Raw genomic sequence first — 27,193 nt, 5'->3', positions numbered from 1 at the left:
CTTCAATCCTCCCAATAATAAAAATCTCCCCAGATATAAAGCTAAATGTGTCATTAGCCTCCTAAGGGGCATATTAGATATGAAACGAAAACTGCTTTGGGGAATAGCTGACATCGTCATGTATAACCTAAAGAACCAATAATTGGTTAAATAAAAATATGAACTTCTGAAAGGTAATTACTATACAGGACATGCAGGAAGTCCGTGAGTCTCGCCTGTTAGATACATTGAGTAGCCTGTTCTAAGTCTTAGACTCTAAGAGATGCTATTCTGTCTTTTGTGACTAACTAATCAGTAAATAAAAATCCTTATGATTTGGTTAATTTTTTTTCTTTCAATTATCATTGATATCGTCTCTTGAAAAATACTGAGCAATAATTTTTAAATGCATATTTGAGTATTTCCTTAACACACTGGCAGGAACTGATAGACACTTAAAAATATAACCTAAGATTTATTCTGAATCCTTACCTTATTGAAAGCCAAAAAACCTTTAATAAACCAGTTTAGAAAACAGAATGCTCTTGGAAGGGAGTCCATAAATAGCAAAAGTTTTCAGATCGAAGAGTTCACTGGCAAAATGAAACCATAAGTGGTAGTTTGATCTCTATGAATCAGCTTGTATTTCATACTGTACCTGGTTGACTTTGAATTATCAAGTTTGAGATATTATAATGGTGTGCCTATATGACATGCATTTCAACATACACTTTCCATTTAGGAGAACATATGGAATTGGGTATATATCAGGCTATTTTATGCTATAAAATATATTATTTATTTAACTGCCCTTTTCTGATTATAGGCTTATCAATCTATTTTCTGACTGTGATGTGGATGCCTATCTAGGTTCCCCTACTTCATTGATTCAAAGGAGGACTTAGATATCAAAAGCCATTTTATCACTTAGCAAGGAAAAGATCTATTTTAAACCTTACTCTTACTATTTTACGAAAGGATAAGGCACACACAAGAATATCCCAGACAACAGAAACTGACTACCATATGTGGATTTAACGAAAAACAAAAAAACTATTAACAGGCTTATCCTTCAGATTCAGACACTATAGCTTTCACCCTCAGGGGTTAGAGTCATGTTTTCATTATGTCGGCCCTCTCTACCTCACTAGAGTATGAAAAAACATGTATATCAATAGGTACTGGGAGTCAATAGTGAGGTAACCCTCCCCCATCCTGCAAAACAAGGAAATATGATTGATACTACTTCTCCCAGCTAAACTGGGGCAGGAAGGACACTGAAGCAATCTACTGAAGCAATAATAAGAGGTTACAGGAGTCATGCATTATCTAAAGGAGAAGAAACATTTCTAATGAACTTAATCTGATTCCAACTTCACAAACATTTGTATTGCTATAATCTTCCCTTCCCAAGTCCATGTGCTTATCAAGAGCAATACAGAGGTCAATTAGATATGAGTATTCTGGTTCTTGTGATTGTTAAATACCTCATTTAAAATAAATGAGCTTCCATTTTGATTGTTAGATCATTTTTTTTCATCTGGTTTAAAGTTAACTCCCCTACCACTACCACCACCATATGGATCTTCTATCAATAAGACGAGGTAATCAGGTTTTTGGGTCTATAACACTAAAGATTAGATTCTGGTTGATGATAAATTCGCCGGTGAAAGGCTATCCTCTGAGTTCTTTCAGAACTTTTCCGGATGGGACCTATGACCACCACTCAGGGATCTCCTTATTTGGGATTGATTCAATATTCCAAAGACAAAAGAATTATATAACCCTACCCAAATATCAGCTTGTACTATATTGCACATATCAATCCCACTGACACTGCCTCTCCAACTTCTGGGTTTAGAGTGTGGTAAAGCCTCAAGAAAGTTGAGAATATAGTCTGCAATTCCAAAGTAGTTGGCAAATTTTAAAAGTGCCTCATGGGCTAGAAGAAAAGCAGAGGTCAGGAATTATTTTCCCTTTAATCCATGTGTTTGTAAGATACGACTATGCAGCACCAGAGATAAGGATGAAATTTAATTAAGTGTACTATTATAAAAATATAAATACAGTACTGCCTGTGAACTAAAGAAGCAGAAAACAAATAACCATTCAATGGAGGACTTCCCTCAGAGTGACAAATTACAACAGAATCAGTGCCAGGAATAGATTTCCTGATTTAAACAGTAAACCATGTTGCCTTTTATTGAGTATATGAATGAAATTGGCAAGAGTAGCTAATTATTTATAGCTGATTAGTCTATCAAATCTCTTGGTAGAATAAGCAAAACATGAACTTTTTATAATTATTTGGAGTCAATATACTCTAAATGCAGTATACTTCATGTGTGAGGCATATACATTCTAAAGGCTTGAATATTTTTTTAAAGTTTTACATTTTAGTTTTAGATATTGGTATTCTGAGAACTAAAATCATGTATGACAGTTCATAATGTATTTCAGGAAAACAGAGCATTTTAAATATACTTGGAATACAGAAAAACACAATGCAGAGTTTCTATTTGGTGCTTACTTTGTGGAAATGTGAAGCCTGAGATGATAAACATTAAACTATGCTAAAAACAGTGGTAGTTTAGAAATGCACCAACCTTCAGGATCCAGTAGTTTCTCTATGCCTAAATGATATTTGGCAATGTTGAATGCATGTTCCAGTCGTTGTGTGGCTGACTGCTGGCAAACCACACTATTCCAATCAAACAGGTCTGGCCTGAAACACACACAAATATAAAGACAAATATAAATCAATTTAAAATGTTTCATGAGAATCACTTCAATTCTTTCTTAGTTCCCAGACCAGGGATCGAACACATGCCCCCTGCCGTGGAAGCACAGAGTCTTAAACACTGGACTGCCAGGGAAGTCCCCAGTTCTGATATTTGACTGACAACCCATGCCCACATTCCTTAAGAGTTGAGTGTTACTCTTCGGTACTCCTCAATAACATTTCTCATTTAGACAAGTCACAATTTTAATAAAAAAATCCTGAAGAAAACAAAGGAGAAATTATTCTATCTTATCCAAGCAACAAAAATGTGTTCATCTCGGACTTCCCTGGTGACGCAGTGGTTGAGAGTCCGCCTGCCGATGCAGGGGACGCGGGTTCGTGCCCCGGTCCGGGAAGATCCCACATGCCGCGGAGCAGCTGGGCCCGTGAGCCATGGCCGCGAGTCCGGAGCCTGGGCTTCGCAGCGGGAGAGGCCACAACAGTGAGAGGCCCACGTACCGCAAAAACAAACAAACAAAAAGTGTTCATCTCATCCAGTCTCATGGATTTGAATACCAGCTATTTGCTGGTATCTTCTAATTCAATAAGCCTAGCCCAGACCTCTTCCCTGAACTTCAGACTCTGAATCCATCTGCTTACTCAGTAGCTCTACTTAGAGTCATCACAAGACTCAAGCATCCAAAACTGACCTTCTGATACTCATCCCCATTGTACCACCACAACTCACCTACCTCTCTTATAGTTCTCCCTTCCTCAATAATCAATGACAAGGTCAAACTTGTAGGTACTCAGTAGAGAAACCTTGGTGTCAACTTTGATGACTCTTTCACTCTCATACAACACTTAGTTGGAAATATATCCAGAATTTGACCACTTCACACTATCCTCGCTGCTAGCACCATAATCCAAACCACCATCTTAGCCTGCATACAACACTGCATTAGCTTTCTAACGGCTCCCTTATTCCCACCCTTGCCCTTGTTAATCTATTCTCAGCAGAGCTGTCAGAGTGATTTGGTAAAATATTTCATCATAACCTTCTCAAATCCTTGCTATCGAGGGAGTAAAATTCACTGACTTAACTGCCACCTACAAGGCCCTACATGGTCTGGCTCCCCATTAACTCTCTGATTTTATTTCTTGCCTCCCTCCTCGTATTCCTCAAACAGGCTAGATAGTTTTCCGCATCTGCACTTGCTGTTCCCTATGCCTGGAATTCTCTTCCCCCAGACATAGACATGGCTCACTCCTCCACTTCCTTTGGGTCTTTACTCAAAAGTCACATTGATGAGTCCCTCCCTGCCCTTCCCCCATCTAAAATTGCCTTCCCCCAAATCAAACTTACACAGAATCATTTCCTATCCCTCTTAATTGCTTTATATTTTTTCTCATTAGCACTTAACTACTATTTAACATATTACACATTTAATTAATCTTATCTATTTACCTATCTCCCGCACTTGAATGTAGAATATAGAATTATTTTTGCCAGGTTTGTTCACTTCTAGAAACCCAGCCTGACACATAGGAGGGGCTCAATAAATATTTATTGACTACACCAGAGAACGGGTGAGAACATACTACGTGAATATCATTTTACTTAATAACGGAGAAAACATAAAGTTGTGTAAGAGGCCGTTCTTATCCTATAAGGATTTTAAATCTAACGAGGAAATAAAATCCATACATCACAAGTTACATACATTTTAAGTGTGACAAATACAGGTAATAATATATATGGTTTTCTAAAATCTGAAGAGGTCAAGAAAGTGTTTTTTGAGGCTTAAGGGACTCTTAAATGGTGGTTTCGGTTAGACTAAAGAAAAGTTTTTGAGAATAGAATTCTAAATTGCGTGGATATTAGAGAATCAAAGTTCTTAGAGAAGGAAAGAGCAGAATGTGCCCAGTCAGTCAGGACCTCACAAGCCTGGCTCCACTGGGAGATCTCTAGTATCAAGTGGTGGGAGATATGGTTAGGAGGAGGATTGGGATGACTCTGTAAAAGGCCTTGGCTGTTAAGGAATTACAATTCTACCCAACAACACTGGAAACCACTAGTTAAGTGCTTCTTCACCTTTCCTGGATCACAGATACCTTTGAGAATCCGATAAGCACTATGAAACTTCTACCCAGACAAAATTCCTATCCATAGCTTCAAACAGAATTACATAAAATTTTAGGACATTTGGGTCTGTCAATGGACTCCTGCTTAAGAACTCATGCTCTGCAAGACAAGATGTTTCAAGGATGGGGTTAGCTGCCATTTTCTAAAACCAGAATTCAAAATAAAGATGCAACTTTATTTCTCCTTTGACTCTCATTTTCTTTTCTCTACTTGCTCCTACCCTGTTGAATTCACCAGACTTTTGTGCACTTCTTAGTAAATCTAATCTCCCCTATATACTCCAAGTTACCCAAAACAGCTAAAAACCTTTTAGAACCTAAAATATGTATAAATTGGGAGCTGTCTCTAGTACTGAAAAAACTCTTAAGAAACAAAAATTAAATCCTAGACTATTTGGGGGAAGTTTTAATTTCACTATGCAACCTCTGCCCCACCTTCCTCACTAAGGGGAGTGGAAAAGAATATAGGGGGGAGAGTGTGGGAAACCAGTTTCTTACCTACAGCAAAGTAAACAAGGTTAAATCAGTATGATAAAAAAAATAGGATTACTTCCACATTTAAGCCCTTTTCCCTTCATCCCCTTCACCTTCTCCTTAGCCACTAACTAGTTACCTGGGTGACGAGTTATCTAAGTCATGTAATCTATTTGAACTTCAGTGTTTTCATTTTAAAAAGAAGGAATTGTACTGAATGGCCTTCGGGGTCTCTTCTAGCATTTAAAATCAATCTAATAAAATGTTTTAAATCATTAAAATTCACCATTAATTAACATTTTAAATAACCATGATTTTCAAATGCATAAAGAATTGTAAAACTAACCAACTGAAGAGGAAAGCCATACACCTTCCCATGCTAACATAGACCATAAGTCATAAATAAGAATGTGCCACCAAGGATCCCCACACTTTTGAGGAAACCGACATACTGAATGAGATAACATAGCCTAGTAGAGAAGCAGAGTCCCCTCCGAATCCATATCCTGGCTCTACAGCATATTAGCTGTGAAAAGATTTCAGTCAAAAATGGAACCAGAGGATATAAAATGGAGAATTTCCCACACGTGCCCTCAGAAGAACGGAACTTAAGAATTCAGAGGCTGATTTTCTATGAACGCCTGTTTTACAGAAGATCAAGCCTTATCTCCCAACCAATGAATATCCACCAAGAATCTCTCCCCATCCTCAAGTCAATGAACTTACTGCTTGCACTCCGGCTGTACTGCCCCCTCTCTGTGCTCCTTGCCCATACATACAGCCTGCCCCAAACCCCCAACAGACTCGCCTATAAATTGTTACAGCATGTGTTTCCCAAATTGCAATTCCTCTGTTGTTCTTGAATAAACTGAATTTCTGATCATTTGACCTTGCCTCCATTTATCTCTGTTTAGGTTGACATAACCAAATGATCTTTGGGAAACTGAGGCACAGCGAGGTTATGTGATTTGCCTATTTGTGAAATGGGGACAATGATAGTAGGTATGTCATGAGAAACAGATGGGTTATTTTACTTAGAACAGGGCCTACAAAATAATAATTGCTTTAAAACACTAACTTCTATTACTTTAAGGTTAATTATATTTATAAAATAACAGTAATACATTTTCAATGTACAGATTCAAGCCAAGAACCTATACTTACAGAAGAGATATAAATGTTACAAACACTATTGATGCAAGAATAACAATATAATGACAGAAGTGGAGAGGAGAGAAGAGGAGGAAGTATGTATGATTGATAATTTCCTCAACTTTCATTTCAGGTGGTCAACAGATCTTGTCTAAACTTGATGAAACTAACTATACCACTGTCATTTAAAGTCACACAGGCAACAATTACAAGAATAAAATGATTATAATATAGTGATGAAGTCAGGAAACAGATGGGGATAAAATATTTGTGGGCTTCATATTAAGGAATAAATCCATCTACTGTCAGAAATGAATTAATCAAGAAATAGATATATATAATTATGAAAACTGTCAGAAAGAATAAAAGAAGTTGCTGACAGTAACTACTTCTAGGAAGTGGAGAGTGATGGGATAGGGCTGAGGTCAGGAAGACACATTTTGTTTCTTTTTGTCCTTTGCCTCCCTCTCTAATGTTTGACTTTTTTTTTTTTTTTAAACCACATGCTATGTTACTTCTATGGTAATAAATTAAAATAAGAAATTAGGAAGAAAATTTAACTGCAACTTTATACTTATTGCAACTTATTTGCATATTTTGAGCATACTTCTAATCAATTATCATTTGGTTTTCCCATGAAAGTAGAATCTGGCTTCCTTTTAACTGCACTGTAGTGAACTCTGTGTTTTAATTTAATGCTTTTAATTTCTTACATATTAAGATAAAATTTAGCCTTAAAGAAATATAAATTCACTAAAAGCCTGATCTTTGGCAAGGCTCTTTGTCAATTCCCATGTTCGTTATCAAGTTCATGCCTGTGTTCTACAGTCTTTCAATTATTGAAATCAGGACACCTCATGACATTCCTAAGTGTTCCAGTGACAATCACCCTGGAACAAACAGTTCAACCATTCTCTTTTTCTTTAGATAAACAATATGTTCATCTGTCAGAGACAAAAAGAAGAGGGAGATGATTCATGAAAGAGCATTATCAACTGTGAGAAACCTCTTGAAAAGTAACCATGTTATGTATAAGAAGGTAGATACTGATGATTCATTCAGTATGACAAAAGAATATATAAACGTAGATATTTGGAGAGACAAAGAGTAGATGTGACAGGGTAACCTGGATATGTTTACTGTATTACTTACAAATGCATTCAGAAATCATGAAATAGAATATTAACAAATGTAGTCTGTGAACACGCTTGCAGGACTGAAGTCTTCCACTTGAAAAGAAAAGGCTAACGAGCCAACAAGGACCGCATAACCCGATCCTCGATATTTCTGTTCATCTGCAAATGTATACATGAACAGCAAGATCAATATGTTCCAGCCCTTACTGTGAAGCACGTGGCTGCATAAATGAACACTGACTTATAATGCAGAATGAACGTCTCTATCCCCTCTCATCTGGCTGTACTGAGGCTGTGGAATATTTTTCTTCCTGTCACACTCAGGAAAAACAACATATTAACATCACTTAACATGCCGACTGAGTGTGAGCCTGTCTCCTTTCCAAAGTCAGGCTGCTGAGTCATTCACCTGGAAACTCAGTCTAGATGGGGTTAATTAAACCCAGCTGGAGCAAGACACCTGACAAAGATGCTTATTTAGAGAGCATTTGCTCCCGGACTGCTAAACCAGGAAGAAAATTTATATTCTGGACGTTTCTAGAAGGAAGATTGGCACAGGAAAATGGTAGACTAGACTCGTCGAGAAAAGAAAGATCAAAGTGAGAAAAGATAAGCTGCATTGAAAATCAGGGCAGATGCAGTCCAGTGGCATTTCAAACACAGTTAATAAGGCAATGTATTTGACCCTGGGGATCGGGCTGGGTAAAAGAGATGGGTATTGGGAAAACCAAAGCAGATGTTCCTCAGAGTAAATGTATATTATACATACAATATATATGAATGTATTCATTATATATAATGTATGTATTTACCATGTCGTTTTGCTTTTTCTTGAACTGTTATTAATTCACTTACTGAGCTTCTTTATACAAAAAAAAAGCAAACAACTATTTTATCTTAGAAAATATAATAGTGTGAATATAGTTAAAGACATTTGGTTCACTATGTCACACTGAGTTCCTTTTACGAAGGTCAACAGAACAACTCTCACGCTTTATAGCAAGTGCTTTGCTGTTCCAGAGCAATTGTTTCTTTTAATATTTTGAGCACTGAGTCATAGAATTAATTGTGGTCTGCTCTTTGTCTTGGTTGCTAAGATGCTCAGAGCCTCTTTTAACCCTGAAATATAAGTATATATACATATATATACACATATACAGGGCCTTATGGTATTTGCTATCTAAGTATCTGACAAGAAATGTTTCTTTTTCACATTATTAATCTGATGATGGTAATTAATTGTACTACAGCCACTCACATAACATCTACAACCATTTTTTTTTTTTTTTTTTTTTTTTGTGGTACGCGGGCCTCTCACTGTTGTGGCCTCTCCCATTGCGGAGCACAGGCTCCGGACGCACAGGCTCAGCGGCCATGGCTCACGGGCCCAGCCGCTCCGCGGCATGTGGGATCTTCCCGGACCGGGGCACGAACCCATGTCCCTTGCATCGGCAGGCAGACTCTCAACCACTGCGCCACCAGGGAAGCCCTACAACCATTTTTAACGCTACGGTTGAAGCTCATTACTAACACATTATTTGTATAGAAAGACCAACTCCATTCTTAGCAAAGTTAGAATATATCCTTGATTTTCTGGCAGTCTCAATTTCAAAGATATTGATACCCGCCCCCCCACCATAATCACATTCATGCTCTGATAGTTTTAACTTTTCAACAACTAAGTGTAATATCACATAAAAATAGGATATTCTTATTCAGTACATTCCAGTGGATGGTTAGATCAATATGGTTCACATAAATAACATGTTGTATAGTGGGAAATGATCAGGAACCATCCTGGAGAAAAAGATATCAGATTCTAAATCAATACTTTCAAAAATTCTTCAATGTCTCGATAATCTTACCTATGACTGTGGATGAGAGCGTTCAAAGCCAGACCATCAGACCAGCTGGTGGTGAAGTTAATGACATTAACCTGTGGATAATTACGAGTTGATTGTCGGACCCAGCTCAGGAGTATCTTTTCACTGTTGGTTTGTTGCAATCCAGCCATGATATTTTTCATTACATTTTTGACCTACGTGTGGAAAGATATTTTCATAAGGAAATGCATGAACAAGAAGCACACAAACTTAAACCTGAATGTTCTAATCTTCAGTTAATAAATACTGGCTCAGTGGTGATGACAGATTTGCACTGATCAGGTAACCCTCCCATGAATGGGATTCATTTGCGAAATGCTTGGCCAGCTATGGGCACCGAGACTCACTCACTCCTAGATGACAGGGCAAAGGTCAGTTTTCTCCCTGCCTCAAGAAAGAAGAGGCAGCTAGTGCTCCTTGAACAAAAGAATCTTGGAAGGATCATTCTGGACAAAGTGCCTGTCATGAACAGGGGCACCAAATGCAGACGAAAACGACTGGGGCCTGGCAGGTTGGCCCTTTGGCGGTTTCCGTGTTAGCTGTTCCTCTGCCCACAGCATGAAATGCTTCTCTTGAGTGGGTGGGAGGTAACAAGGCTCTACGCACGCTGTCCCCTTGTACTTGTTTTTGGCAGAGAGGTTAAAGGGCTTCAGGTCCGTGAGACACACGTGGGGAGACGGGGTAGAACATTCAAGATTCCCTCACGTGCAGAGCGGCTAGACAGTGCTAACGCAAGGGGTGTCGTCCTGTGTGCTGGGCTCAGGAACGTTACCTCAGGGCTGTGAGGAGGTCCCGCTCCGTCAGCAACTCGCACTGCTACTCTGAGAAGTCACAGCCGCCCTCCCAACACACGGCACCCTGACCACGTCCGGAGTCACAGTCGGACTTCCCTACTTCCATTGTGTGGGCTGTGGTCACCTCTGCAGAGTCCCCTTGTTTGAGAAATTCGGCCACGTTGTGAAATATGAGGTAGAAGTCAAGTGCAAACAGCATGGTGGCAAAGAAAACGCCTGGGCTTTGGTTCCGAAGCCCCGCCCATCAAGCAACAGCTGTGATGGAGATGGTGAAGGAGACTAAGGCCGCTGTGACGCCGCGTAGGAAGTCCATTCAGGGCCTACACAAGCCCTGCCACTTGTTCAGCAGGGTGGCAGCGGCAAGGAGAAAGCCAAGGGCCAGCAGAGACCCCAGCACGGGCGCAGTGAGGAAGACGGAGGCCAAATGAGAGACGCGACGCCGCGAGCACTTACCGGCCTCAGTGCGGGCTGAGGAGGGCACGCAGCCAGGCGTGCAGGACTGGGAGGGGCCGCTGGGTCCTGGGGGGGTGGGGTCTGGGGGCCACGTAGCAGCGTCAGTTGGGCCCCACCCCGCCTCCCACCCCCGGCTCCCGGAAGGGAAGCGGAAACCAAGACTGTGCAAAAGGGGAAAAAGGCCAGTTTCGGTCTTATTTTCCTGAATTGGTTTCTGGCCATTTGATTGTGTCCTAGGCTGTGTGCAGGTGCAAATGCCACTCGGCAAGTTGTTGTATTTCCAACTGTCACTCTTCTAATTCAGCTACCGCAGAAATCCATTTTCTGGGTGGGTTTCGAGAATGCAGTTGACACCTCATTATAGAACAGACCGTCTACATTTTCTATTAAAGGAATCATTACTAGGCTACTTCTTTAATATGTCAGTCCCCTTATCACATACTTAAAGGAAGTATATGAGTAAATGTGATTCGTTTTGACCACCAAGGGCTTCCCTTTCGGGCAGTATAAGGTTCATATACTACCAACATTTGATCAAATGATGAATATTTATTGTGTATCCCAAATATGACATTTTATGTTGCTTCTTCATCCATGCAGAAGTTAACAAATGCCTTCGGGGAAAATACATATTTTAACATCTCCAATGTTAGTAATCCTTTTATGAAAGATTCAATGCAAATTTTAGGATAGACTATTAAATCTAACTTTAAAATACTTGAAAAGGATTTGAGATGATGTTTTGTAAACGTGGGATTGATGTGAAGATGTGAAATCTTTGCATACATTTGTCACCATCCCTTGATAGCTGAATCTATTATTTAGGGGTGGATTATCCAGTTTTCTTAATTCCTTCCTGACCTCCTTATTTAGCCACTTAACTTACTGAATAAATAGGTCAAATAGTTATGTAAGATATATAATTTTTCTCATCATATTCTAAAGTTATAAAATATACAGCCTCCACGTACAGAGACTGCAGGATGTGTACTGTGTGTCCTGTGCTGAACCAGGGTTGGAATCGGCAGACACCGGCTCAGTGGTGTTGATGGATTTGCACTGATCAGGCAGCCCTCCAATGATGAATGGGATTCATTTGTGAAATGCTTGGCCAGACTGCCCTCTATGCACATAATGTTAAAGGACATGGTATTCGATCCAAAGCTCCTTTAGCATCATTATGTCACTAATTCAGCTTATCAGCCTCAGCCTCATTGCTGTTGCTTCTACCTGGGTGCAAATGTTGCTGAGAAAAAAATAATAATAAAGGGCAATGTGAGATAACAGTTCTTCTTTTCCTACAGAGAGGAGAGTTACCAAGAAATCTTTATTAAGGATCACCCTTCAGTCAAACACTGAGAAGCTCCTATGGGGGGGTCTTTAAGCAGAAAAATTCCCCACCCTCAGGGCTCACTGTCCCTAAGACAGAAAGAATCAATATAAATAAATACGTGTGTGGGGGTGAATACAGCTATACATCTATTTTTTAAAGGAAAAACATGAAATGTCTTTGAGCACTGATTTCAAAAAACGACTAGGAGTTAACGGGGCAAAGAAGGTGTGATGGACCTGGAGATGCACTACCAGGATTCTCCTTTAAGGAAGAGCTTGTTTCTCCAGGTGTCCTGAGGCAGACATCACCCATGAGTCCCCTCAGGAACTACTTGAGTTGCACAAGCATGTCACCTATGGTCACATCCCACGTAGGGCAGCCCACCTTATTAACTGATGAAGGGAAATTGTATAAAGACTCAACCATTTCAGCCCCACTCACGACAACTCTAAAGGCTCATTCTAGCTCCCAGTTCTCCATGGAGTTCAAGAAGGCTTTTGGGTATGCATCCATGAACAACCTGCCTGCCAAACTCAGAGTCTGCTTCCCAGAATCCATCCTGTGACTAAAGGGAGTTACAGCAGAGGGGTAGGACTGAAGAGAGGGAGGAATAGTCTTCTACAAGGGATGGATGGTAGTGTGTGAAAGACCTACAGAAGATCGAGACCTGTTTTGCCCAGAAAGCACTAGGTAGGCAGGAGGTTACAGTAAGGGCTTTCAGCAGCGCAAAATCCATCTCTCTCTTATCTGTTGTGCACATAATAAATAACATAAACATTCCAGTGTAAAGGAGCCCTGGAATTGAGTATTTCTTTTGAGGTAGCCAGCAAAGGTGGGGGTCTGACCTCTGAGAGCACACCACTGTTAGTGATACCAAGCAGGACCTTGTGGGACTCCAGGGCACAAAAGCCTTCCTGTGTCCCCCTTTTCTTTGATTACAGGAAATAGGCTTCCTTCAGCCTCCATGACCTTCCCTGAGTTCCAACAAGCAGATTCAAACAATTGCTAATTAGGGAAGGGAGGAGCAGTCAAGAGAAACAATAGGGCAGCCTTGGAGCAGGGTCCTGGTTCCTCCTCAAGGGATACACATAACAATATCTTTGAGCTGTTTTGCAGATACTGAAACCTCTACCAGGTGGGAGAAGTTAACAGTGCGCTGCCCATAAGCACCTAGACCCCAGATGGGTTGGAACCAGGAGGTTGATGATGCTGACTCCCACTTACCTCACCACCAACCAATCAGAAGAATGTCCACAAGCTGATCACACCCTCTTTGAACAATTACTATAAAACTCCTCACTACCCCCTCCTGGTTGGGATACACAGTTTTGAGGGCATTAGCCTGCTGTGGCCCCCTTTGCCTGGCAAAACAATAAAGATATTCTTTTCTACTTCACCCAAAACTCTGTCTCTGAGAATTAATTTGGTGTCGGGGTACAGAGGCCAGATTCAGCTTCATTAGCAGGATATGTTTTTATCTCCAGTTGGTTCCCAGAACCAAGGTGACCCCCCGCCCCCACTAAAAAGGATGGTTTTCACTTTAAAAGGAAGAAAGAAAGGGACACCTAACACACATTGTCTACTTCACAATTTTGCTCAAAGCTGCTTACTCCTCGATACAGGCATTATTTTTCAGGCAAATCATTTCATTTAAGTAGAAACCAGAAAAACAGTGACAGGGGAAATGGGGTTGGCATTCCTGAGTTTCTGCAAGTTCAGAGAGAAGGCCTCCACAGCAATAATAATAACATAGTATATGACACTGGAACCAAAGATTCATATCTTTCCATCTCTTCATGTCATTCTTAATCTCATAGATCTGGAAAGTACATTAGGTTGGCCAGTGTGTCCTTTAATCTTTACTGAGACTCAAGGGCTTCTTTGACTATTTTATAAGAAGGCAAATACGCACTCTTGGTGAAAATATCTTCTGCGATTCATTGGGTTATGATGAGGAGTATCGAGCAGGAGGAACTTTTAAAAAGTGATTTAGTAGTTTTAGTAGAACAGGGCAGTGTGATAGAAGAGAGATAAAAAAGAGGCAGAGGCTGGAAAGAGTCTACAGCCTTGCAATCACAAGGATATGGTGATTTGAGGACACAGATGGAAAACAGAAGACTCTAAGAGAAGTCTCAAGACCAGGAAAGACTGCAAAAGCATTCCTTCTGGTATTCCTGATGTGAAAGCCCTTCCACATGCTAATTAAAAAAATGAGCACATGCAAAAACAAAGGAAGAAAATATCAGACAGGGTGGTTTTAAACTCTATACTGCAGTGAGTTGAGAGGGAATTGGAAAGGGTTTTGAGGAGATAAGAAAGGGTGAGATCATATGAGAGACAGTTTGGGTGATAAATACAATTAAAATAGCCTTTTGGGGCTCTGAGCACGCCTAAGTCCTCCTGCTGGCTTTGTCATGACTGCCATCTGCGCAACTCAGAGTGTTTTCTGCAAGCTGGGGTCTCTCCATGAACAATTTGTTACAAGGCTATAAGATAAATATCAATACAACAGTTGATAGTCCATTAGAAACTTCCATAGCAATTTTAGAGTCCTATTTATGTCGGTTGAGTTTAATGATAAAAAAGAAGCTTGGGTTTTATGTGTCTCTTCATTTCATTTTCCTAATGCTTCAGTTTTATTGTAATTCACACACAATGGGAAAGGGGGAAAATACTGCTCCTTCCTCAAGATAGTTTGAGAAGTACTGAGCAACAGAAGGAAACCAGTTTGGTGGGGGGCCCTATGTTGCCTTGCTGGTTCTATTTGACACCATCGCTACATGAAAAAAACCCAGAATTGAGAATCGTGGGCTCATTTGAGGCTCTTATGAGCTATTCTCTGTTGTCAGCCGCTATGGTTGTTTTCTCTCTCTGCCCATATTTCTGTGAAATAGGACTGAGCCAGTTCAGAGTGTTTACAATAAAAGATATGGGAGTCAACTGGGAGAACAATATGGGTGTCAATTGGGAGAACGATATGGGTACTGAGTTCAGTAGGTATACCTCTGGTCTACATGCTGTCTGACTCCGAGCAGGACCAATCTACAATTCAAGTTAAAAGTCAACCTTACTAAAGGAAGTAGTGATACCTGCTACAATAGGAATGGACCTCAAAGATTATGTTCAGTGAAAGAAGACAGATATAAAAGAATATATATTGTATGAGTGCATTTGGTATGAAATGTCCAAAAAGGCAGACATATAGAGACAGAAAATAGATGAATGGTTGCCTAGGGTTGGGGGTAGGAGAGGAGAGTGATGGTAAATGGACATGAGATTTATTTTTAGGGTGGTGGAAATGTGCTAAAATTATATTGTTGTGATGATTGTACAACTCTGTAAATATCCTAAAATGTTTGACAGATGGGGGAAATTGTTTCTTCCTCAAAATAGTTTGAGAAGTGCTGGGCAACAGAACTAAACCAGTTTGGTATACTTTGAATTTTACACATAGAACAGGTAAACTTACGATATATAAATTATATCTCAAAAAAAGCTGTTATATAAAAAAGTAATCTCTACCAGTAAAAAGAGCCAGCATCTCAATTACCCTCCAAATTCTTAAAATATGAATGGAAAAAAAAGTTATTAATATGATACGCCTCTAAGGAAAATGGTACACTGTACTAAGTACTTTATGGATATTCTCTCATTTAATCCTGACAAGAAATATACGTGTTCATTTTTTTTTCACTTTTGATAGTGAGGGAATTATGGCCCAGAAAGGGATGACATTATATCCAATGTCACTAAGGTGGTAAATGAGGAAGTTAAAACTTAAGCTCTTGTCGGTCTGACTAAAAAAATATATACTCTTCACTAAACCAATGATCTGTAATCCATTTTGCAGAGGACCAGTAAGTTTAGGCATTCAGAAGACCCTGTGCCGAGGTGGTTCAGAAAAAATGCAATTTCCAAATCAGACTATGAAGTAAGTTTTTCTGTATAACACATATACAGATCATCATATCCTAATAATCTTTTATTGGCATTAGTTTACATTGAGAATACACACGATTCACAAAGTCTTATTCACCTGATAGTGATTAACAGGAAAAATGCCCCTCTTCTTACAAAACTATGCAGATTTACTTTTAGGTGAGTTATAGAAGACCTATTTGTAAAAAGTATTTTTATTACCCTATTGATGAGGTGTCTCTTTTTTTTTTTTTTTTTTTTTTGCCTCATCAGTACCCAGTGAAATAAAATTTCGAAAAATATTCCTGCAAATGTGCTAGAACCTGTTTTATAATCGGCTGATACTTCACATTGCAGATGACAATCATCCCAGTTTAAAAGGCAACACTATAGAGATGGGCTTTGTATTGTTAGAGATATACATGTTTTGCAGATCAATGGTAAAAATGAAAGAAAGGATCAGCAACGTTACCTTCCCCCACCAAAAAAAAAAATCATCAGGAATCTTACCTGCCAGTGGAGGATTATATTCCAAATCAAACCAAGAGTCAGTTTATGATTTCCATCTACTATGTCAGTGCTTCCAATATTCACTAAATCAACCTGTTAAAGATAAAGGGGAAACATTTGAAGGAAGTAGATAAAACGTCTGTTTGAAAAGAAAAAAAAATGCAAAGGTAATTGCATTTATCTATTTCCAGAGCCTAAACAGCATTATAGCTTTTTAAAAATAATCTAAAAATGAAACAAAATGCATTTGTAACTGCACTTTCTGTAACAAACAAGTGTCCCCAAACACATTTACAAAGAGATAGGAAATGAGTGTACTTTTCATGTATATATAAATTACTGCAGATTAAAGAGCCCAATAAGAGTATCTCTAAATAAAATATATAGCAATGATAACTCAAAAAGGATGCCTAAAATTAAAAAGTGCTTCCTAGGACATAATTGAAACTCAAAAATAGAAATTTCATCAATCCTTTTATCTAGCTCAGAGGAGTGCTATTGTAATTAGGGGTGCCTGCATTTGACTAAAATGTCCTTGCTTTAGAAATACATGTTAGAACTCTACTAAACAATGGAGCTAACGGCCAGCTCTCTTTTCTCTATCTAGGACTGGGTTTGGGAATTAAAATCTGGCAGAGTTTTATTTTTTCAAGACAAATACCATCTCCTGTCCTTCTTGCTCCTAACGTTTTTTAGGTGGAGTCAGGTTACACATAAACATCAGGCAAATGAGAACATGAAAAGATATTCAATATTACAAGCCATAGGGAAATGCAAATTATAAACAGAAAGAGTTAACACTACATACTTATCATAATGGAAAAAGTTTAAAAAATATAGTGACAATATCAAATGCTGATGAGGATATAGAGAAATTGGGTCACTCATGCTTTGCTGGTGGAAATGTAAATAGTACAGCAACTCTGGAATACATTTCCAGCAGTTTCTTACAAAATTGAACATGTGCTTACCATACAATCCAGCAATTGGGCTCTTTGGCATTTATTCTAAAGCAATAAAAACTTCTGTTTATACAAAATCCTATACTTAAGTGTTCATACTAGCTTTATTTGTAACAGCCAAGAACAGGGAACAACCCAGATGCCATACAAGGGTGAATGGTTAAACATACTGGTGCATCCATACTGTGGACTACCACTCTGCAATGAAAAGGAACATCTACTGATACATGCAGCAACTTGGGTGAATCTCATGGGCATTATGCTGAGTGAAAAAAACAAAGCCAATCACAGAGGGTTACATACAGTATGATTCTATTTATATAACAGCTTTGAAAAGACAAAATTATACAAATGGAGAACAGAGTCGCAGTTGCCAGAGGTTAGGAACTGAGGTGGGGTGGGAGGGGCAGGTGGATGTGTTTATAAAAGGGTAGCACAAGGGATACTTGTGATGACAGATCTGTTCTGCACTTGACTCTGATGGTGGATACACAAATGTACACATGTGATAATGCTATAAAGAACTAAAAACACGTGGCCACACACACACAAAGTACAAGTAAAACTTGGGAAACATAAATACTACTGGTGGATTGTATCAATGTTGATGTCTATGGTAATATTATACTATAATTTTAATGTATGTTACCATTGGGGTAGAGCTGGGTTAAGGGTACACATGATCTTTCTGTATTATTACTTATAACTACATGTGAATTTACACTTATCTCAAAGAAAAAGGTTAACTTTAAAAATTAGTATCCAGGGATACTTTAAAAAGAGAGAATATCACAATAAAGCAAATATGCAACTTCAGATTAAGGTCTATACAATGGAGGTGAAACTTTCAGAGCAAGGGTTGAGAGCTGAGAATTCAGATTTCTCTCCCTACTTACTATCCCTAGGCTCACTGATCCCTTGGGTTGACTTTTCTTTTGGCTGTCTCCAGGACTCTGCCATTTTGTCTTGTCCTGAGGGTATTGACCTGAGAGAGTTTCCCATTTATCCTCCTCTAGATAGCTTCACTAAATAGCCGAGATTCATTTTGATTAAACCTTTCATTCTCTCAGGCTCTAAACCTTTACTGAACTAAGTCTCACTTGGATCTATCTTTCCCTCTTGTCTCTTCCTCCAGTAAGATGGGTTTACCATTTTCTCACTCAATGCTAAAATATATTCCTTATCATTCATCTTAATTTTCTAAATCCTATTAATTATAACTTTTAAACTATGGAGCTATGTGGGAAATCCAGGTGAAAATAATAAAAAGGCTACTCTTCAGTTTCATTGCCAAATCACTCCCAATTACTCCCCGCGTAAACTTATTTGTAGGTTCAATGGATAATCTAATACTTACATTTATTTTTATATCCCAACTATATACAAATTATTGGTGAATTGGATTAAAACAAATAATTGATACAGAAAATGTAGAATCATTGAAATAAGGATACAAGATCTAGATACAAGTCCATAGTTTAATTCCACACATAATTTATAGTAGAGGGTATTACTAAGCTATGCAACAGTTTACATGTGAGGATGGTACCACATGGACATTACAGAGAAGTCAGCCTGAAGTAAATGGACAGCATATAAATGGACATTTAAGTAAGGCTGTATTGAAGAGTGGATGAGCAGAAGTCCTGAAAGCTGGTTAAGGTGAAAGACCTTGATTTTCTTGGGTATAGGAAAGTCAAGGTGATACTGCCATTGTAACACACTACACGTCTGCTTATTTCTACAATGCAGATGCTTCTCATTGGACAGCTGAATTTTAGTAGTACCCCCATGCAAATTTTTCCTAATTCAGTGCTGAAGTAAATATCAGAATTTCAAATTACTGAGCATCCACGTAGATTTTTTTCCTATACATGCAAACAATAATTTGCCATGATACCTTCATTTTAATTATACAAAGTAGATACAACAAGTTTCTAGAATTTAGATCCCAGGGGAGATTAATAACTCCTGAACAAGAAAGCACCATCATCTACATTTCATCTGGGGATTCCTCATGTGGCAGTAGAGGGGAGGAGTTCCCCATGTGGAAAAGATGCTATAAATTTAAGAATTGATTTACTGATTAATTCATTCAACAAATTCATATGTCAGGCACTGATGTACTTAGAACACAAAAGGGAAAAATACTCCTGCTTTCTGAAACTTAATTATAGTGAGAGTGAGAATCAGACCATATATTTTTGAAGATTCAATTATTTAAATAAAGAACATGTGATTTTTAGAAAATAGATATACTTGGGGAATCACTGCTGGTAGTTAAGTTTAGACTTGCCATAGGGATCATCCTGGGGAGACTAAGAGCAAGCAACAGGCACTTAGATACCAGCTTCCCCTATCCACTCTCATAAGCTTGTTCTCTGTGTGAGCAGGGAGATGATTCCTCCATTTATTTATCCCCCCCAAATCCCTTTTAAAATCCAATCTATATTATATCAGGGACTGTGCTCAGGCCTGATAAAGAAGACTAAGGTAGAACCCCTACTGTCAAAAAGTTCACAGGCTAATAGCAGGTCACAAAATAAAAGTTAATTAAAATTAGGTAGGATCCAAAAATTCCACTTCTAGGTATATATCCAAAAGAATTGAAAGCAGAGACTCAAACATATATTTATACATCAATGTTCACAGCTATTCGCAAGAGCCTAAAGGTGAAAATGATCCAAATATCCATTGACAGATGAATAGATAAAGAGGACATGGTATATATATACAACGGAGTATTCTACAACATTAAAAAGAGAGGAACTTCTGATACATGCTACAACATCAGTGAACCTTGAAAACATTATGCTAAGTGAAATTAGCCAGCCCTAAAGTGAAAACTATTATATGATTCTACTTACGTGAGATACGTAGAATAGTCAAATTTATAGAGAAAGAACGTAGAATAGAGGTTACCGGGGGCTAAGAGAGAGGTGATTACAGAGTTTTTTTAAACAGGTAAGAGGTTCAGTTTGGGACTGTGAAGACGTTCTGGAGATGGATAGTGGTGATGGTTGCATACATAGGGGAATGTATAATATTAATGCAACTCAATTGTACACTTAAAAATGGTTAAAATGGTACACCAATTTTTAAAAATGTTTAAAGTGCTAATGTATATGATATGTACATTTTACCACAATAAAAATAAATAATAAAAAGAAGCCACTGGTGCATACACACACACACACACACCTTAGACAATATCTAAAGGAATGTGCATGGTTGTGTTCCAATAAAACTTATTTATAACCACTGGAAAAAAATTAGGTAGGCAACTTTGTCTCATGGACGCCCAGTAGAGAAAAGGAAATTTTTGTGACAGTGCAAGCAAAAGAAAGAGGAAATATTCATTGTTGACCGAATCTGTAAAGAAGGAATATAAAACTGGAACAAATAAAGGGCGGTGTGTGGAAGGCATGCCAAGAAGACACATGTGACTAAGGATATGGGGGGGCAAGCGTAAGAGATATTACATGGTTGGGAATTAGAAGTGTTGTACTCAGGGACAAGGTGGCATGTGTGAAGTTGTTAAACAATCTGAGGCAGGATTATGAAGAGTCTTAAAAAAATCTCAAGGAGGCTTCCCTGGTGGCGCAGTGGTTGAGAATCCGCCTGTCTATGCAGGGGACACGGGTTCGTGCCCCGGTCCGGGAAGATCCCACGTGCCGCGGAGCGGCTGGGCCCGTGAGCCGTGGCCGCTGAGCCTGAGCGTCCGGAGCCTGTGCTCCGCAACGGGAGAGGCCACGACAGTGAGAGGCCCGTGTACCACAAAAAAAAAAAAAAAAAAAATCTCACGGAATGCAAGGAACAAGTTAGGGCACTATGAGGTAGAAAAATAATACTACCAGAGAAGTTGAACAGATCTTGGCTAATTCTTATGGGCACTGAGAAAAAACTAGCTGAGATTCATTATAAATGTCTCTAACTAGCACAAGGACGCTTACATTTTTGTCAGGAACAGCAAACCTTTTCACAATTCTCAACTCTAAGAAATGTGCATTTTATAGTAATACACTGCATCTTTAATTACAGCTTTACAAGTGATGCAGTGATAACCATTCGACCATTTCTTGTGTCAACCTTCACTAAACAATAAAAGCATAGTATTAAATCTTAGTTTTACAGGGATATTCTGTAGACAGTTACAGTAATGCAATCCAATTTATGTAACTTTCTGTTGATTTGCAATTATATTTTGTTAGTCCACTTTTTTTATTGCCAGTGTTACTCACTATACCATCCTATCCAGTAGGCCAGTTTGGTTGGTGGTGCTTGCCATAGGGCGCAATGAGTAAATAGCATGGCTTTTAAGTGGTATTTCACTCATGTATTCTCAACTGTGTGTGCCTTAGAGGGTAACTCTTATCACACTGCAGTTATTACCAATCATCATTCCTTTCTAAAAGTTCATATTTGATCAAATCGTGTTGTCATAGGTGGGTATTTTGTCATCCTGTAGTTGGGTTGTAAGAAACATAACTATCCCCATTTTCTGAGTGGTAAACTATATGTTAATCTTTGTACTGTTTTCTGTGTCTGTGTATATGTACATATGTATGTGTGTATATATAATTTCATTTTTGTTCTTTTTAGAAATATTGTATTTCTTTATATATAAGACCACACAAATATGATTTTATACAAATGCATGAATGAGACCTTATACATGCCTATCTCCTATTTTTCTTGAGACAAGTTTTCTTTTCCATTTTGCTTGCCCCACTTTCTTCCCAACTTCTTTCCTAATCTGACCTAAAAAACTCCCTGTTCATATGATCAGTGTATGTGTGAGTGTGCATATGTGATATCCTATAAACACAAATTTGTGAGGTTTTATAGTCTACAGAAAATGGCATATTATTCAGGTTCTATTGAATATTGCTTTTACCAAACAATAATCCCTTTTATTTGTTCATTTTCATGGCTAACCCATTTGACTCTCAATTTTCGTATGCCTGGTGTTGTTAATAATGCCCCATATCTCACCATGTAGCTATGAATTATATTGATTTTTTAAAAACATTACTAGCTCTTCTCAAATAATCATCACCATGCCGCACAATTGCTTCTCTGTTTTCTTTTACGTAGTTTTTTCCTAATATATGCTCTGGAATTATAGCTTCCAAAGATTATCAATCTAATTTCCAAATAACTATGAAAAGGGAAAATAAAAATTGAAATACGTTAGTATCTATGTTAAATGAATAATTATGTGTCTATCTAGTAGGCAAAACAAAAACCATTTATATGACATATATGCTAATAAATGGATTCTGTGTGTCTGTGTGTCGGTGTAACAAGCACAAAATAGCAGGCAATTCAATCTTGAGGTCACTGAGGAGGCCCAGAGTTATGCTTCCCTGTTTTGCAGAATGAAAGCATCTGATACCAAATGAATAGGTGTGAAAATTGATATTATGTGTGAAAATTAAATAGCATGCATTGAATTTTTGCAGAAACAAGTTCACCTCCACGTGAAGATTGGCTTTAGAGTTCCTGCAAACAGGTCTAAGACTCTACTTAGAAAGTAACATTAGATTCTGGCTCAGAGTTTTGCAGTGTTATCTGTGGAAGATGTTTTACTCAAACTTAATTCTGGAATATATAGAAAATTCTCACCATTTGGTTTTTTTTTTTTTGGCCGCACCGCAGCACACAGGATCTTAGTTCCTGGACCAGGGATCGATCCCGGGCCCCCTGCAGTGGAAGCGTGTGGAGTCCTAACCACTGGACCACCAAGGAATTCCCTCACCATTAATGGAAGCTTACTGTGGCTCCAGCAGAATATTTAAATGTGAACTCATAGGAAAAAAATCCCTTGGGTTAGGATGAGCAGGCTGTAAAAAAATGCACCTAGGAAACTTAAGGAATTGGCTTTTGGAATACAGTAGTCTATTGTTATCCATTTTATAGGTGTGAGAACACGAATTGAAGGGACTTCCTATTCTGTCCCCACATTAGGAGCTAGATTAAAATATATGATTTTGTACAAAAATTTATATTTAGTAATTATATTATTAATATATAAGTATTTCAGAGAGCACTGCTCCTTCCTGGTGTTCTACCTACTAAATGAGTTTACTAACCACTGGGCATGAAGAACAATTCTTTTCCATTGCTTATTCAAGAGAATAATGTTTATTTTATCTGAGGTTTTGTTTTATCCCCAGTTCTTCAAGGCTTGGATGCAATCTAGCATCGTCAGTAATATTTTCTACAAGCTAAATTTAGATAGCCCACGGTGGTTCTATTGAAAGGATTTATACATATAATACTGATATACGTAAGATTTAAGAATACTTAGGAAAACCATAAGATTTAAAATGAACCTGAAATGTAATGGTTTAGTAAAGGAGATTACTGACCTAGACAAGTTTATATTATTTTTGATTAGCTTTACAGGAAGAAGAATTGCAGAATGAGTTCATCAGACATAAACTTGCACACAGTGACTTTGGAATGAGGAACATTTGACATTTAAAAAATTGCAATAACCAGGTCATATAATGAAAACGGAACTTCTCAGGGTAAAACAGAGGTAAAAGATAAGAAAAAAGATAAATAAATGCAAGGGAGTGATATTACTTTGATATATCTGACAAGGTTCTAAGGAATAAATCTCTTACAAATTTTTCCATGCTTTTAAAATGTTTGGTGGTGGCAGGGAGATGGATAAACTTTTCCAGTTTTAGTTTGTAAATAATTTAAGCATTTGCATTCCTAACGTGGATGTTGTAGAAAGTTATATCTCATTCAATAAAGGAACCATCATCTTTCCAATAAATGATATTTTTGCCTTTTTAGACAACCACTGAGAAGGACATTTCATAACTACAGGGACTAATGAAAACACATCTTGTATCATTCAGCCAGTTGATATTAGGTTAGGGCTAGGAGGTTCCTCATATGTTTCAAAGGATGTGGTTCTTCCAGATCACTTCAGATTTCAAGATTTATCCTAAGGAGGAGTCACTTTTGTTCCTTCATGTGGAGAATACAATCTGAGCTTTTATTTTCATTAGGCATGGGGTAAGGGATAAGGGTAAGCAGTCTTTGTACTTATCAGTCTTGGTATGTGCGTTTAAATAACCGAAAAATGCTGCAGATTAAATCTTATAAAATAACTTCACATAGAACGATAAGATTATAAAAGGGACCATGAAATATCACCTTTAAAAGTTTGAGTGGGTTTCCTTAACCAGAATCTTAAACAATAGCTAACATTTAGGGAAAAACCATGCATTGGGATTTATCAAATAAACAGCGCTCCTCATAGACCTCATGCAGATACTTCTACCTTCTATATATTTGGTTCTTTCAGATCCATACATTTCTTTCTCATAAACTGTTTATAACAGAGAATCTCTTTTCAACACTCAAGACAAATAGGATTTGCTTTTTAAATGTGCTAAGTGCCTTTTAGAAAACATCTGCCATCATGTAGTCAAGCTAAAGAGACTTCTCCATATTCAAGAGAAATTCCTCAAGTAGTTATATAATCCTTCCAAATATAATGCATTTAAAAGATCAAAAATTTGGAAAAAGCAAAGGAGTTTCACTGCCCTGCAGCATGTGCTTTTATACTGTGTTTAAGGTTCATATAAAATTTTAAGACTTATGGGCAAAAATCATACCCACTTTTGCCATTGAAAGATGCATGTATTGAATCTTTTATTATTAAATGATGAATAGTTCAATATATACAACATCAAGCGTGGGCTGCATTGGCCATTGTGGCCTTGGGTCTCTACTGGCAGGTTTTTTTTCTTCCCTCTCATATCTCTACATTCGAAAGGTTATTTTTTATTTTAAACAAATATAGAAATTTGCATTGAAAAATACCTTTCAAAAGCACATTTTGATGTAGAATACATCATAAGACTTAGTACTGAGAAAGCACTATAAAGATACTACCCCCCTAACTTCAGTGACTAAGCTTTACATATTTAGTCATTCATTAAATATTTTTCACATTCCACCATATACCACATATTAAGTGTTGAGGGCAAAGACTAAAAAATGGACTGTTTTATCAAATTGCTTAAACACTAGTGAAATGAGTTAAAATTTCTCTCTATTTTGGATGCATTTATGATAATCATACATCACAAGGTAACTCTTAACAGAACTGTGTTTTTGTTTGTTTATACACTTCCTCTTTGACACTAAAGATTTTAAGCAGTTACTTTAAAAAATCTCATAATGTTAAGGAAATATAAACATTAAAATGGTGAAAGAATATTGAAACAAATATAGCAAAATAGAAATTTCAATGCAGGTAGTCTTATTGAACATAAGGTGCAGAACTAAACTTTTTGGCAAAGTAGCTCTTATAACTAAACTAAGCAAAATTTCATAGATAGAATATTGTATACTAGAGGGCACCATTTGCTGCCCTCTATAAAACTGCCCTCAAAAATGATTTCACAAGATAGAGTAAGATAAAATGCATACACACTTTCAATATAATATTATTAACTTGAATTTTTATAAATACTATGTATCTTATACCTGGCAATATAGAATGCCACGTTAACGACAACAAGAACCCTATATAACCCATGCAACTATGGTCAACTAATCTATGACAAAGGAGGCAAGGATATACAATGGAGAAAAGACAGTCTCTTCAATAAGTGGTGCTGGGAAAACTGGACAGCTACATGTAAAAGAATGAAATTAGAACACTCCCTAACACCATACGCAAAAATAAACTCAAAATGGATTAGAGACCTAAATGTAAGACCGGACACTATAAAAGTCTTAGAGGAAAACATAGGAAGAACACTCTTTGAAATAAATCACAGTAACATCTTTTTTGATCCACCTCCTAGAGTAATGGAAATAAAAACAAAAGTAAACAAATGGGACCTAATGAAACTTAAAAGCTTTTGCGCAGCAAAGGAAACCGTAAACAAGACGAAAAGACAACCCTCAGAATGGGAGAAAATATTTGCAAATGAATCAACATATAAAGGATTAATGTCCAAAATATATAAACAGCTCATGCAGCTCAATATTAAAAAACAAACAACCCAATCCAAAAATGGGCAGAAGACCTTAATAGACGTTTCTCCAAAGAAGACATACAGATGGCTAAGAAGCACATGCAAAGCTGCTCAACATCACTAATTATTAGAGAAATGCAAGTCAAAACTACAGTGAGGTATCACCTCACAGCAGTTAGACTGGGCATCATCAGAAAATCTACAAACAACAAATGCTGGAGAGGGTGTGGAGAAAAGGGAACCCTCTTGCACTGTTGGTGGGAATGTAAATTGATACAGCCACTATGGAGAACAGTATGGAGGTTCCTGAAAAAACTAAAAACAGAATTACCATATGATCCAGCAATCCCACTCCTGGGCATATACTCAGAGAAAACCATAATTCAAAAAGACACATGCACCCCAATGTTCACTGCAGCACTATTTACATAGCCAGGTCATGGAAACAACCTAAATGCCCATCGACAGATGAATGGATAAAGAAGATGTGGTACATGTATACAATGGAATATTACTCAGCCATAAGAAGGAATGAAATGGGGTCATTTGTAGAGATGTGGATGGACCTGGAGACTGTCATACAGAGTGAAGTAAGTCAGAAAGAGAAAAACAAATATCGTATATTAATGCATATATGTGGAACCTAGAAAAATGGTACAAATGAACCAGTTTTCAGGGCAAAAATAGAGACACAGATGTAGAGAACAAACATATG

General features: G+C 37.8%; 1 protein-coding gene across 17 annotated transcripts in view; it reads right to left on the bottom strand.

Moving 5' to 3' along the window:
• The window catches only part of DMD (dystrophin), a 2,551,447-nt gene that overhangs the window by 1,737,004 nt on the left and 787,250 nt on the right, over window positions 1-27,193 (bottom strand). For all 17 annotated transcript variants that reach the window (XM_067023689.1, XM_067023685.1, XM_067023692.1 and 14 more), the window contains exons 5-7: window positions 16,500-16,592; window positions 9,474-9,646; window positions 2,586-2,704 (exon numbers count right to left, since the gene is read on the bottom strand). In XM_067023689.1, the coding sequence (XP_066879790.1) occupies window positions 2,586-2,704; window positions 9,474-9,646; window positions 16,500-16,592 (385 nt within the window). The remainder of the gene's footprint in view (window positions 1-2,585; window positions 2,705-9,473; window positions 9,647-16,499; window positions 16,593-27,193) is intronic.

The sequence above is a fragment of the Kogia breviceps genome, chromosome X, assembly GCF_026419965.1.
Source record: "Kogia breviceps isolate mKogBre1 chromosome X, mKogBre1 haplotype 1, whole genome shotgun sequence".
Lineage (NCBI taxonomy): Eukaryota > Metazoa > Chordata > Mammalia > Artiodactyla > Physeteridae > Kogia > Kogia breviceps.
Note: the sequence above shows the minus strand (reverse complement) of the source record. Positions and strands in the feature narration are given on the sequence as shown.